Raw genomic sequence first — 14,938 nt, 5'->3', positions numbered from 1 at the left:
CCGTCTGGCCTATGTGGTAAAACCCCATCTCTACTAAAAATACAAAAATTAGCCAGGCTCTAATTGCTGTGCGCCTGTAATCCCAGCTACTTGGGAGGCTGAGGCAGGAGAATCTCTTGAGCGCAGGAGGCGAGATTGCGCCCCTGCACTCCGGCCTGGGTGATAGAGCAAGACTCTGTCTCAAAAAAAAAAAAAAGAAAAAGAAAAGAAAATGTTGACCTGGTAGAGTGGTGCCTGCCTGTAGTCCCACCTGTTGGAAGGCTGAAGTGGGAAGATCTCCTGAGCCCAGGAGTTGGAGGTTGCCGTGAGCCGTGGTTGCACCACCGCACTCCAGCCCGGGTGACAGAATGAGACCCTGTTTCTACAAATGAATGAATAGCAAGTATGTATATGCTGCCTTTGTTTTTCCTACAGATTACGTTAAGTTATGATTATTGCGTGCTTATTTTATGATTACATTTAGAGGAAGAGACATACAAATAAAGTGATAGTGTTGTAAAAATTTGAAGCTTTTTATTTTAATCAAAGAAAATCTCAGTTATGTAAATGTATATCATGTGGAATAAAAAGGTTACTGTCTTCTGTGTTGCTAAAGAGAATTTGTGAGGTCACTAGCATGAACATAGCTACACACCAATATTTACCTAAAGAATATATTTATTTTATGGACTTGGCATGTGAGTATTTCTCCTATCCTATCCCCTGTGGGTCTTGTCTGAGCTGTGAACGTAACTGGGTGTCTCATGTCACGACAGCCTGTAGTGCCAGCCTCCAGGAGCTGCTCACGTACTTGGCCTCCACCTCCCGCATGGGGATCCCACACGGGGTCTGCGTTCTGCTTCACTGTCTGGGGAACATTTTCCCCTTCAGTTTTTGTGTCTATCTGAACCCACCAATGAACATTTAAGGAAAAAACTTCACGAAGTGGGAAATATTCCTTTTTTCTCTAGCCACATCGGTGCCTTGGACAATATATTAAAGTGGGCATTTGGAAGAAGAGAATGTTTTCTAGAAGGATGGTGAGTCCAGCTCGAGCACGTCAAGTGTGTGCTGAGGTGGGCCTCATCAGTCCGCTGTTCTGGTTTTCTCAAACGGCGTGATTTGTTGCTGTCGTGACCCATTTTGATTGTGGTTTGGGTAGGTTTTGCACCCCTGCCGTGCCACCCCACCCTCCCTACCATAGCATTTCAGCACTTGACACTTAGATACTGTTCTAACTAGGATTTTTTATAGGCTGTGGCATTGATGAGAATCTGGGTGGGTCCGTGAAGGAACTGTTCCTGTGATCAATTCTGGCTTTACAAGTCGTAGCTCTAGTTTCACTGTAAAAACGGCAGGTCTCTGGGTGTATTGGCTCGTTCTCACATTGCTATAAAGACATACCCGAGGCTGGGTAATTTATACGGAAAAGAGGTTTCATCGGCTCATGGTTCTGTGGGCAGGCTGTATGGGTTTCTGCTTCTGGGGAGGCCTCAAGAAACTTAAAATCGTGGCAGAAGGCCTAGGAGAAGCATATTTTCACATGGCCGGCAGGAGAGAGGAAGCGTGAAGGGAGACGTGCTGCACGCTTTCCAACAACCAGGTCTCATGAGAACTCAGCATGAGAACAGCAAGGGGGAAGGCCACCCCCGCGGTCCAGTCAGATCCTACCAGGCCCCTCCCCCAGCACTGAGGATTACAGTTCAGCATGAGATTTGGGTGGGGACACAGAGCCAAATCATGTAATTTTGCTCCTGACCCCTCCCAAATCTCATGTCCTTCTCACATTTTTTTGTTTTGTTTTGTTTTTTTTGGAGACAGTCTCACTCTGTCACCTAGGCTGGAGTACAGTGGAGCTCACTGCAACCTCCGCCTCCCAGGCTCAAGTGATTCTGCTGCCTCAGCCTCCTGAGTAGCTGGGATTACAGGCGTGCGCCACCACAGATGTATAGATGATTTCCATACATCCTGTGAAATCTAGGTGGAGGCTCCCAAGCCTCAACTCTTGCCCTGTGCGCACGCGCTGGGTTAACACCATGTAGAAGCCTTGATAGCTGCCGGCTTGCACCCTTTAGGTCAGTGTCCTGAGACGTATCTGGGGTGCTTTCAGCCACCACTGGAGCTGGAGTGGCTGTGATGCTGGATATCATGTACTGAGGTTGCACAGAGCAGCAGGGCCCTGGGCCTGGCCCACAAAACCATTCTTCCTTCTTAGGCCTCCAGGCCTGTGATGGGAGGGGCTGCTGCAAAGGTCTCCGAGGCATTTTCCCCATTGTCTTGGCTGTTAACATTCAGCTCCTCATGGAAATTTCTGTAGCTGGCTTGAACTCCTTCCCTGAAAAACGGGCTTTTTTTCCTACCACATGGGCTGCAAAATTTCCACACGTTTATGCTGTGCTTCCCTTTTAAATATAAGTTCCAGTTTCAGATACTCTCTTCGTGCATGCACATGAGTGCATACTGTTAGAAGCAGCCAGGCCACATCTTGACTGCTTTGCTACTTAGGAATCTCTTCCACCACATACCCTAAATCATCTCTCTCAAGTTCAAAGTTCCACAGATCCCTAGAGCAAGGCAGGGACACAGTGCCGCCTGTCTCTTTGCTGAAGCATAGCGAGAGTGACCTTTACTCCCATTCCCAATAGGTTCCTCATCTCCATCTGAGACCTCCTCAGCCTGGACTTCATTGTCCAGATCACTATCAGCATTTTGGTCAAAACCATTCAAAAAGCCTGTAGGAAGTTCCAAACTTCCCGTCGTCTTTTGAGCTCTTCAGACTGTTTGAATTTCTGCCCATTACCCAGTTTGAAAGCTGCTTCGGTATCTTTATAGCAATGCCTCACTTCTCTAGTACCAATTTTCTTTATTAGTCTGTTCTCACACTGCTATAAAGACATACCTAAGACTGGGTAATTTATAAAGAAAAGAGGTTTGATCGGCTCATGGTTCCTTGGACTCTGTAGGCTTCTGCTTCTAGGGAGGCCTCAGGAAACTTACAATCATGGTGGGAGGGCAAAGGGGAAGCGAGCACATCTTACCTGACCATCAGGATGAAGAGAGAGCAAAGGAGGAAGTGCCACACACTTTCCAACAACCAGATCTTGTGAGATCTATCACAAAAACAGCAAGGGGGACGTGTGCCCCTGTGATCCAGTCACCTCCTGTCATGCCCCTCCCCCAGTATTTGGGATTACAGTTCAACATGAGATTTTGGTGGGGACACAGAGCCAAACCATATCACTCTGTGTCTGTAAACAGTGAGGTTATGATATGACGTCAGCTCCGCAGCCTGTAGGGAAATGTGGGGGAGGGAGGAGCTCACCGAGCTCGGGACTTGGAGGGAAGGACTGGGCCACTTGGTTCTCATAAACAAGCAGGACCAAGACTGGAGGCTTCTGGCCTTGCCCTGGTCGTAGATTCTGAGGATTTTCTGTTGGTTTTAATTTTAAGAAATAAGGACATTTAAGATAGTGGTTTTTTTTTTTTTTTTAATGGTATTTAAGAAGAACAGAGTTTTAGGACTAAAATGAGTTCTGTATTTTTATTCAGAGAGGAGTATCCTTGGGTACATCCCTTGGCCATTTGTCTTGGTCCTTCAGTTCAGTTTGCAAGAATCTTCATTATTGCTGCTTGGTGTCCTCTCTTCTCTTTACTTTCATCCTTTTATCTTTTTATTTAGGATTTTGTATTTAAAAGGCCCTTTAATTGAAAGAAGCATCAGAATTCCTGGAAATCCTGGTCTCTGGGAGGGAATTTACCTTCCTCCTTCCTTCCCTCCCTCCTTTCCTTCCTACCTTCTTTCTTTTCTTCCCTTTCCTTCCTTTCTTCCTCTCTTTCCTTCCCTCCCTCCTTTCTTTTCTTTGTTCCTTCCTTCCTTTTATTTCTTTCCTCCTTTCCTTCCCTTCTTTCTCCCCTCCCTCCCTTTTCTGTTTTCTTTTCTTCTTTTGACAGGGTCTTCCTCTGTCGCCCAGGCTGGAGTGCAGTGGTCCAACCACGGCTCCCTGCAGCCTCAACCTCCTGGGTTCAAGGGAACTTCCCACCTCAGCCTCCCAAGTAGCTGGGACTACAGGTGTGTGCCACCACCCCTAGCTAATTTTTGAAAGTTGTTTGTAGAGATGGGGTCTTACTGTTTTGTCTAGGCTGGTCTCGAACTCCTGGGCTCAAGCAGTCCTCCTGCCTTGACCTCTCAAAATGCTGGGATTACAGGCATGAGCCACTGCTCCGGCCTGGGAGTTCATTTAACTTGAGTTTGGAAGTCGGACATGAAATCTCCTGAAAGTTCTTGAGTTTGGGCAGATGTACTGAGGATAAGAAGAACTTTCAAGGAGCTGGGTTTTTCTGGACTTGTCGTAATGTGATTTTTAAGTGGCCAGTACTGAAGCCAGTGTTTCCGAGTTGGAATGTGTGCATGCTTCCTGTTCATGCTTTGCACACACTGGTTTTTTTCTCTTACCCGCCATCCTGGTGTCTACGTTGTGCACAAATTGTGACACTAAAAACACAAGGTCTGTTGCTCAGGTGGAAACGGACTGGTCGTTTTGCTCGGGGGGCGCAGAGGTCGGGCTGGCTCTGTGGTTAGCAGGTGCAACCCACTCAGAAGGGGAGGAGGGGTCTCCTGACCGAGCGAGAAGCCCCAGGTCTGCTGTCCTCCCCGGGTAGGTTTGGAGTAGGCGCTGCACTCTGTCTCTTGTTGCTGTGAGGTTGGGGGATGGCCCTAGAGGGCCGTGGGGATCTTGGGGCCCTAGAGGCCTGTGGCAGTCTTGGGGCTGTGGGGTCTGGACCAGCCCTGCCCTGGCACCTGTACTGACGAAGAGAGGCCCACGGTCCCCTCCTCTCCTCATGGCTCTGGAGCTCCTGTCAGGAGAGCAATGCCTCCCTCTCCTGGACTTCCAAATTGCGAGGTGGGGAAGGTCCAGGCCATTCTTCCTGGGGTGGACCTGGACACCTGGCCTCTGCCTGGGCTCCTCTGCCTCGTGGGTAGGGGGTTGGGGGGGGGGGTCACTAGGGGCGTGGCATCATCCGGGGCGGGGCTGGGCTCTGCCAGTCATGGCACACGGGGCCATGGCAGGGCAGGGCGCATGGAGTTGGCCTGGCCTGGGCGTCGGTGGGATCCTGGGTCGTCTGGGGGAGTTGCAGGTTGGGGCTCCTGAGGGAAATGCAGATGATTTTTTTCTGGAATTTCCTGGCCACGCTTCCTGGACTGGGCGGAGCTTCTGCGGTGCTGGGTCTGAGTCCATGGGGCTGGCTCCCTCCAGCTAGGTGGATGTTGTCAGTGGAAAGGTCTTGATTTAGGATACATAAAACACAGTTTTGTTTTAACTAATTCATTTTGTTTTGCTTAGATCAAGGAGAAGGAATAGTGTGCTAGGCTGAATGATTGAGATGAGATAGCATTTCTGTCACTGTTACGAATAGGAGCTGTTCCTCTCCTTTTTAATTTATTTTTGACACGGAGTCTCGCTGTGTCACCCAGGTTAGAGTGCAGTGGTGCGATCTTGGCTCACTGCAACCTCCGCCTCCCGGGTTCAAGTGATTCTCCTGCCTCAGCCTCCCAAGTAGCTGGGATTACAGGTGTTCGCCACCACGACTGGCTAATTTTTGTATTTTTAGTGGAGACGGGGTTTCGCCATGTTGGCCAGACTGGTCTCAAACTCCTGACCTCAGTGATCTGCCTGCCTCGGCCTCCAAAAGTGCTGGGATTATAAGCGGGAACCACTGCACCCAGCCTCTCCTTTTTATTGAGACATTTTTTATATTTGTTTTCTTTTTCTTTGAGACGGAGTTTCGCTCTTTTGCCCAGGCTGGAGTGAAACCACGTGATCTCAGCTCACTGCAACCTCCACCTCCTGGGTTCAAGCGATTCTCCTGCCTCAGCCTCCCGAGTAGCTGGGATTACAGACGCCTGCCACCACGCCCGGCTAATTTTTGTATTTTTAGTAGAGATGGGGTTTTGCCATGTTGGTCTCAAACTCCTGACCTTGTGATCCGCCCGCCTCGGCCTCCCAAAGTGCTGAGATTGCAGGTGTCAGCCAGCACGCCCGCCTATCATTTACATTTGTATTGTAAACTAATTTGTTCTTAATCTGGAGGTTTCATAAACTCCTAGAATCCATCAGCCCTAAGGAGACTTGGCAGCGCTGCTCCCAGGGCTGTTCTCTGAAGCCAGCCTGTGATGCTTCAGCCCCTAGGGGCAGCCCCTGGGCCACAGAAGCAGCATCCATTGCTAGGAGAAAACCTGGAAGTCAGGAGGGGCAGTGAGAAGTTCTGGAGGAGAGGGTGGAGCCGCTGCCTTGCCGAACCTGTTCTGTCTGCTTCTGCCGGGCCTCCCTCCTCCTCGGTGTCCCGTTTTCCTTTCACCTCTGCCCTGGGCCGTCCTCAGCTGTCCCTTAATGGAAGGGAGTACTGGGGATGCTACAGACCAGCCAGAGGCGTCTGTGCTGTGTTTCTGGACCTAACACTGGTGTGAGGACTGGCTTGTTGGTCAGCGCCTGTCAGAGGATTCCTGAGTGCAGTTGAATTGGACACACAGCAGAATAGTGGATAATTCTAGACGTTATTTGGTAGTGTGTTACACAGCATTCTTAAACATTTTTTCAAAAGATTACACAACTTAATTTCATGGGTAGGATTTGTGGCTGGTGGTGGTGATGAGGACTGTGAGATGGAGTGGGGTTTGGCAGGTGCTTTCAGGAGGGGACAGCATGTGAGGGCCACAGCTCATGCCCGAAAATGTCTGTAGACCCCGGCAGCTTCACGAGGTCTGCCCTGCCACGCTCCACCCGGGCTCATCTCAGGCCAGGAGACCTTGTCGGCAGAGCTGTGCCATGGCAGGCAGGGTGTCTTTGGTGTGCCTCAAGGCGCTGGTCTTAGAAGTATTGAGGGCCCCAGAGGGCTCTTGTTAATTGGGTTGTATCTAATGATAGATACTGTAAAAGAAATGAAAACTGAAAAGTTAAAAATCACATAATTTTTAAAAAATAAACATAGAGCATTTTATTTACATGTTAGGGAAAACAGCAGTTTCTGTGAAAAGTACTTTTTCTGAATGAAAAAACTCAGTTGGGTGGCATTGTTTTCCATGTTGGTCCATCTCTGTCACGTCTGGCTAATCCAAGAGACAGATGGATTTAAGATCGGCTTCTGTACCCAGCCTGAGGTGATACTGTCTGATAGGAGAAAATCTGGCCTTACATAGACTGTGGTTGGCAAGGGAGAAGTATTTTGATATCTTTTCAGATAATTGCAGCTGTTCTGCTTTGATACGGCACCAAGACGCAACAAGGTGAAACTGTGCCAGTGGCCTTCTTCCTCTGTGGCGTTAAATCCCATCTTGAATGCATCTTTTGCCCATGCATGATTTTGAATATTAGGCACTAGGCATTTGGGGAATGTTGGCTCACCTTGTTATGAAGATCTTGCCCATGTTGACACATTTTATTATATGGTATCAAAAATCACAGTCACTAATGATACCTCTCATGTAATAAGAAAAGTCATAACTACAGGAAACTTTCAAGCTCGTGGGGACGGATACACACTTACATGTGTTTCGAAAATTCAAAAGGTAGAGTTTTAACACTGGCAACAAATACTACTGGTTGTTTTCTTTGAGGCTCACTCTGTTTTGTGGAAATGTCTGCCAGATATCCAGGCCTGAGTGGCAAGTCCAGGCCTGAGTGCCATGTCCAGGCCTGAGTGGCATATCCAAGTCTGAGTAGCATAGATTTTGCCAGTTGTTCTTTTAAGTGAAGATGCTCTATGAGTGAGGAAAGCTTCGGGTTCCACCCAGCCATTGCGCCTGGCCTGCTGCCTGCCCCCTTCCTCTGATGTAGAACACTGGAGAGCTGGGCTCAGAGGCCATCATCTCACTGCCTCATCCAGGGTGTTCTCAGGCGAGACCCCCAAGTGCCTGGTGGTTAAGAGTTCAGTTGCTGGTGTACACTTTGGTGTCCTGACCTGGTCGATGCTAAGGGGCTGATACCCCCACTTGGGTGCCGTCTGCGCAAATATCAACACAGTGAAAAAGAAAATTGAGGTCCTAGTATTATTATGAGAATAGGTTTGACCTCCTGGACTCCTGGAAGGATTGCAGGGGTCCCCGGAGAACTCCTGTTGGGGGTAGGTGTGAAGAGTGCAGGCTGAGCTGGCTGGCATACAGCTGTGATGGACCAGAAAAGGTAGCGTGCCCTGCATGTTCGAGGGCTGGCATGAGCAGCTGGGCTGCCTGGCCCTGGCTTGGCAGTGGGAGATCAGGGGGTGGGAGGTGGATACCTGGGCCTCCCTGCCTTACCGTGGTGGGGTGGGCTGTGCACCGTTGCTAAGACCAGCTCCTGGGGAAGGTGATGCAGTTAAGTCAGGTGTTACCAAGTCAGCCCGGAGCCCCCCAGGTCAGGGATCTGAGCCCTGAAAAGCAGTAGCCACATCTGGGCACAGGTAGGGGCTGGCCTAGTGTCTGCTTTGTGGGGAGGAAGAGTCTGTTGAGAGGCCCAGTTGTTGACGTGTTTTCTCATCCAGACGCTGGACACCCAGGTTTTTGCAACCTCTTATACTTGTTGATAGTCAAAGATGGAAACAGGGCGTGGTTGGCCTCCTGCAGCTGTCTGACTGGCTGCTCCTAGTGACCTCAGGCAGGTCTCTGCCTCTCCTCGTCTGGTCGTGGACTCCTGGAGCTGGAGCCCGAGGTGTGCCTCGCTTGTTGCTGTTTTATCACTCTGCCCCCGAGGCTTCCTGCCCACTTCCAGCTTCCAGTGGCCTCAGCAGAGGGGTTTCTCCAGTATCACATCACCACGCTGGGGTGTCAGCCTGACACTTCCCACTTGGAGTGTGGCCTCTCAGACTGCCCAGAGTGGTCAGCAGCCCTCTTCCCAAGCCCCCAGCTGTGGGCGGGGCAATTGCATACTCCCTGCTGTCTCCTCATGGACTCCATGGCCCTGCTTCTGCGTCAGGAGGGGCCTGGCTAGGAGTGTTTTTTGTGTTTATGTTCACTTCTCCAACCAGACTCTTAAGATTCTTAGAGGCAAGGATATTTGTGTTAAAAAAAAAAAATTATGTCCAAGTACCACCCAAGTGCAGTGACTCACACCTCTCATCCCAGGACTTTGGGAGGCTGAGGCGGGCAGATCGCTTGAGACCAGGAGTTTGAGACCAGCCTGGCCAACATGGCGAAACCCCCATCTCTACTGAAAACACAAAAATTAGCCGGGCGTGGTGGCAGGCGCCTGTAGTCCCAGCTACTTGGGTGACTGAGGCCTGAGAATCGCTTGAACTGTGGAAGCAGAGGTTGCAGTGAGCCGAGATCGCACCACTGTACTCCAGCCTGGACAAGAGAGTGAACTCTGTCTCAACAAAAAAAAAATTTTTAAGAGGCCTTGTATAATATATAACTCTACATAGTAGATGCTTAATCTCAAACATTTAGTGATTTAAGTTTCCTACTGAATTTTCTTTATTTCTGTAATTTTTTGAAGGAGGTTGGACATTTGAAATATATGAGTTATTGTCAGCAGCACAATGCATTTTGAAATAAATTGTAACATTCCTGTAACAGAGCCAAAATATTCCAGATATCTAATTATATAAATAATACACGAATGTGTTCTTATTGTTAAAAAATTGTCTCCAAAAATAGAAATACAGGAGAAGTTTCCTGGACTGTGTTCTGAATGTCAGTTCTTCTGGAGGCGACTGTAGCCAGCTGGCAGGAGTAAGTGACTGTCCAGCAGCTCACAGTGAATGTTGTAACGACGATTTTTTGACTTTTTCCAAATGATGTCCATTTGGAAAAGCAGCCTCCCGCTGAACCCGGCTGACGTCTGTTGTTTCTCTCTAACAGGCAGTTCCGGCGAGGGGGGAGCCTCAGCAGGATTGCTGTGTGAAAACCGAGCTGCTGGGAGAAGGTGAGGGCGGTGTGCACCGAGGGACAGGAGCAGCGCCTCCCTCCAGACTAGAAAACCTGCTGCTCTTCCTCTCTTATTTGTCCCCATCTTCTGACTTTCTTTGCTTTACCTAGGTTTATGTTATAGTTTCTAATGTATCCCATTCCTAAATAGACACAGTTGCACAGAACACACACAAAAGCTCTGCCGGAAAAGGAACACATTTGTCAAAGTATGAAAAGCAAAAATCCTGCATGTCCTTGTCTTAAAGTACACCCAGAAAATTAAAAGTGAGTGGCCACACAAATGTTTATAGCAGCATTGTTCACGCCACCAAAAACCAGAGACACTCCGGCATCCTCAGTTGATAAGGAGCTGGATGAACAGATTGTGGTGCATCCACACAGTGGGACAGCGGTCAGCAGCCCAGAAGAGCACACAGCGTGACTCACGCCGCACCGTGGATGAAGCTTATGCACGGTTTGTTAAGTGAAGGAGGCCAGACCCAAAGGGCCAAAACTGCATGACTCCAATGTTACGGCAGAGACTTGGAGAACAGCAGTGGTCACCAGGAGGTGGAGGGAGCGGTATGGAAGCAAGTGTCTGCAGAGAGGCAGGGTGAGGGGAGTTAGGAGGAGGGGAGTTGGGGTGAGGGGTGTTGGCGGGGCTGCACCCCTCTGTAAGGTGTGGCACACACATGAGTCTTCAGGGATCGGATGTTGTTGTAGAGCCTGCACCACCAAGAGCGCCCCCAGGAAATGAGGGCACATGGCGCCAGACGAGCTGTGCTGTCCACAGTGAAGGGAGAGCGGTGTTCCAGCTGGACCCATGAGGCTGGCGGCTGTGGGAGCAGCTCCGGCACAGGACTTGCCTAAAGCTCTCCCAGCTGGAGCCTGCACCTCTCCCGACAGTGAGCAAGGCCTGGCCCCTCATGCACTGTGGGCTGTGGCCCCTGCCGTGTCCTCCTTTCACCGCAGACGGCCTCTCTCTGCCTGTGGGTGCCGTCCACCCACCGGCTGTGCACTGCGCTGACCGCTGCCTGCCTCTGCCGCCACCCCCAGCCGACCCTCCAGGGTTGCCCCCACTCCCGTGCCATCCACCTCCTGCAGCCTGACTGGGTGTTTTCTTCCTGTTCTTTGGCCCCTTCCTGTTGCCGTCCTTTCTGTGTCTTTGAACTGTTGCTTCTGTTGGCTCCAGTGCCCTCCGGCTCTTCCCTCTTCTCTCCCTGGTCACACCTCCTTTGGCCTTTCTAGTGGAACTTGTTTCCTACATGACACCAGATGCCACAGGCACCAGGTTATTCCATTACCCTTTAGGCTCTGCCTGTGCCCTGTTTCCTTACCCGCTGCCGCTAAGCCACAGCCTGATCCACCCTGGGGGAACTGCTGGACCCCCACAGTGGCTGCCCCATCTTGCTTTCCCTGCAGCAGTTGTGAAGGGCTCCAGGTTCTCCACGTCCTTGCCACCATTTCTTAGTGTCTGTGGCTGTCCTGGCAGGTGTGAAGTGGCATCTCATTGTGATTTTGGTTTGCGTTTTCCTGATGGCCAGTGATGTTGAGCATCATTTCATGTGCTTATTGACCGCCTTTAGATCTTCTTTGGAGAAATATCTCTTCAGATCCTGTAATTTCAAATTGGATTGATTTTTATTGTTGAGTTTTCAGAGTTCTTTATATAAGCAGAAGTCCCTTATCAGCCATGGGATTTGCAGATATTTTCTTCCAGTCTGTGGCTTGTCTTTCCCCTTTCTTGATGATGTCCTTTGAAGTACAAATGTTTTTAATCTTGATGCAGTCCAACTTACCTGTTTTTTTTTTTTTTTTTTCCTTTCAGTTGCTGGTGCTTTTGGTCTAACACCTAAGAAATCATTACTTAATAGAAGGTCACAAAGATTTACATTTGTTTTTTTTCTTCTTGGAGTTTTATCTCTTTTATCTAGGTTTTCGATCAATTTTGAGTTAATTTTTATATGTGGTTTGAAGTGGGGGTCCCACTTTATTCTTTTGCAAGTTGATAATCAGTTGTCCCAGTAACGTTTATGGAAAATACCTTTCTTCCCCATTGAATTGTTCTTGCACCCTCGTTGAAAATCAGTTGGCTTTAAATGTGAGGGTTTATTGTAGGATTTTCTTTTCTTTTTTTTTTTTTTGAGACGGAGTCTTGCTCTGCAGCCCAGGCTGGAGTGCAGTGGCCGGGTCTCAGCTCACTGCAAGCTCCGCCTCCTGGGTTTACGCTATTCTCTGGCGATTTTCTTTTCTTTAGACAGGGTCTCCCTCTGTAATCCAGGCTGGAGTGTGATCACGGCTTACTCTAACCTCCATCTCCCTGGGCTCAGGCAGTCCTACCACCTCAGCCTCCCAAGTATGCTGGGACCATAGGTGTGAGCCAACACACCACACTAATTTTTTTTTTTTTTGAGACAGAGTCTCGCTCGGTTGCCCAGGCTGGAGTGCAGTGGTGTGATCTCGGCTCACTGCAAGCTCTGCCTCCCGGGTTCACGCCATTCTCTTGCCTCAGCCTCCTGAGTAGCTGGGACTACAGGCGCCTGCCACCACGCCTGGCTAATTTTTTTTTATTTTTTAGTAGAGACGGGGTTTCACAGTGTTAACCGGGATGGTCTCGATCTCTTGACCTTGTGATCTGCCTGCCTTAGCCTCCCAAAGTGTTGGGATTACAGGCGTGAGCCACTGCACCCAGGGTTTTTTTTTTAAAGAGACGCTGTCTCCCTATGTTGCCCAGGCTAGTCTTGAACTCCTGGGCTCAAGTGGTCTGCTTTCTTCGGCCTCCCAAAGTGCTGGGATTACTGGCGTGAACCACCGTGCCTGGCCCATAAGTATTATATTTTTCAGTGATATTTTAAATAGAATTGTTTTAAAAATTCTTTTTCATTTTGACCGTTCATACTATATAGAAATACAATTGATTGGGCACAGCGGCTCTTGCCTGTAATCTCAGCACTTTGGGAGGCCGAGGCAGGCGGATCACCTGAGGTCAGGAGTTCAAGAGCAGCCTGGCCAACATTGTGAAACCCCGTCTCTACTAAACATACGAAAATTAGCCTGACGTGGTGGCGAGTGCCTGTAATCCCAGCTACTCGTGAGGCTGAGGCAGGAGAATCACTTGAACCTGGGAGGCGGAGGTTGTGGTGAGCCGAGATCATGCCATTGCTCTCCAGCCTGGGCGACAGAGGGAGACTCCATCTTTAAAAAAAAAAAAAGAAAGAAAATTGATTTTTGCGTATTTATCTTATATCCTGTAACCTTGCTAACCTCGTTTATTAGTTCTAATAACTTATACTTCCTTGGGAAATTTCTATATAAAAGCTTGTGTCACCTTTAGGGCTCATTTGGTTTCTTCCATTCCAATCTGTATACCTTTTATTTGGGTTTCTTTCTTATGAGCCTACTTTGAATCTCCAGTACAGGGTTGAATAGAAGTGGCAAGACTGGGTATCCTTGTCTGGTTTCTGATCTTAGGGAGAAGGCTTCCGGGGTTTCACCTTTAAGTGTGATGCTAGCTGTAGGTTTTTCATAGATGCCCTATGTCAGGTTGAGGGATTTTTCTTTTCTTAGCAAACTATTTGCTAAGTGTTTTGACCATGAAGGGGTGTTCATTTTTTCCTGTTTAATGAGTTGCTTATGTGGTTTTGTCCTTTTGTTCTATTGATATTTGGCATATTAATTCATTAAGCTATTAAGCCAACCTTGCATTTCTGGGGTTAAATCCCCACTTGTTCATGGTGTTTAATCCTCCTCACCAATTTTGTTGTTGTTGTTGTTGTTGGAGGGGAGCTGGATTCAGTTTGCTCATATATATATATATATATATAAATTTTTTTTTTTTTTTTTTTTTATGAGATCTGTCACCTGGGCTGGAGTGCAGTGGTACAATCAGCTCACTGAAGCCTTCACCTCCTGTGCTCAAGCGATCCTCCTGCCACAGCCTCCTGAGTATCTGGGACTACAAGTGTGCACCTCTATGCCCTGCTAATTTTTTTATTTTTGGTGCAGACAGAGTCTCACTGTGTTGCCCAGGTGGGTCCTGAACTCCTGGGTTCAAGCGATCGTCCCTCCTTGGCCTCCCAAAGTGCTGGGATTATAGGCATGAGCCACTGCACCCAGCCTATAGATTCAATTTGAGGGGACTTGACAGCTTTGTAATGTCATGCATTTAGGAGCATGAAATGCCCTCTATTTAACTTTTTTTTTTTCCCAACACACTGGCTTTGAGTAATCTTGGCAAATTTCCTAATACCCTTTGTAGTTTTCCCTACTTCTGTGAATGATACTTTCTGTCTTACATTTTCTAGGAAATGTTGACATAAGGAAATGTCTTTGATTTTGTAACATGATTTCAAATTCAGCAGTTGGGTTGTGCTCTTGTGTTTTACTTGCTCATTGAGTCTGTTTTTAAGTAAATGATTGTGTCCACGCAGGTGGGAACAATCCACCCCTCACATTCCTCTTTCCCTTTGGTGTCACCTGCACTGCCTGTTTATGTCAGACACTGATAGTGGACACTGATAGTGGTGATGTCGTGGTTGGGGGAGGACATTGCGGTGATGTCGTGGTGGGGGGAGGATACTGTGGTGATGTCGTGGTCGGGGGAGGATACTGTGGTGATGTCGTAGTGGGGGGAGGACATTGTGGTGATGTTACGGTGGGGGAGGATATTGTGATGGGGGGAGGACATTGTGGTGATGTCATGGTTGGGGGAGGACATTGTAGTGATGTCGTGGCTGGGGAGGACATTGTGGTGATGTCGTGATGGGGGGAGGATACTGTGGTGATGTCGTGGTGGGGTGAGGACATTGTGGTGATGTCATGGTTGGGGGAGGACATTGTGGTGATATCGTGGTTGGGGGAGGATACTGTGGTGGGGGGAGGACATTGTGGTGGTCCCGTGGTGAGGGAGGACATTGTGGTGATGTCGTGGTGGGGGAAGGATATTGTGGTGATGTCATGGTAGGGGAGGATATTGTGGTGAGGGAGGACATTGTGGTGATGTCGTGGTGGGGGGAGGACATTGTGGTGGTGTCGTGGTGGGGGGAGGACATTGTGGTGGTGCCGTGGTGGGGGGAGGAC

The 14,938-nt window shown here is 48.9% G+C and overlaps 1 protein-coding gene across 8 annotated transcripts in view; it reads left to right on the top strand.

Moving 5' to 3' along the window:
• Positions 1-14,938, top strand: part of EHMT1 (euchromatic histone lysine methyltransferase 1) — a 230,451-nt gene that overhangs the window by 91,490 nt on the left and 124,023 nt on the right. For 7 of the 8 annotated variants that reach the window (XR_002734809.1, XM_023227547.1, XM_023227546.1 and 4 more), the window contains exon 2: positions 9,812-9,875. The exons of the other annotated variant lie outside the window; for it this stretch is intronic. Coding sequence is in view for 5 of the 7 variants with exons in the window: in XM_023227547.1 (XP_023083315.1) it covers positions 9,812-9,875 (64 nt within the window). In the remaining 2 variants the exon portion in view is untranslated. The remainder of the gene's footprint in view (positions 1-9,811; positions 9,876-14,938) is intronic. 8 annotated transcript variants of the gene reach the window in all.

Source organism: Piliocolobus tephrosceles, chromosome 14, assembly GCF_002776525.5.
Source record: "Piliocolobus tephrosceles isolate RC106 chromosome 14, ASM277652v3, whole genome shotgun sequence".
In the NCBI taxonomy this organism is placed as follows: domain Eukaryota; kingdom Metazoa; phylum Chordata; class Mammalia; order Primates; family Cercopithecidae; genus Piliocolobus; species Piliocolobus tephrosceles.
Note: the sequence above shows the minus strand (reverse complement) of the source record. Positions and strands in the feature narration are given on the sequence as shown.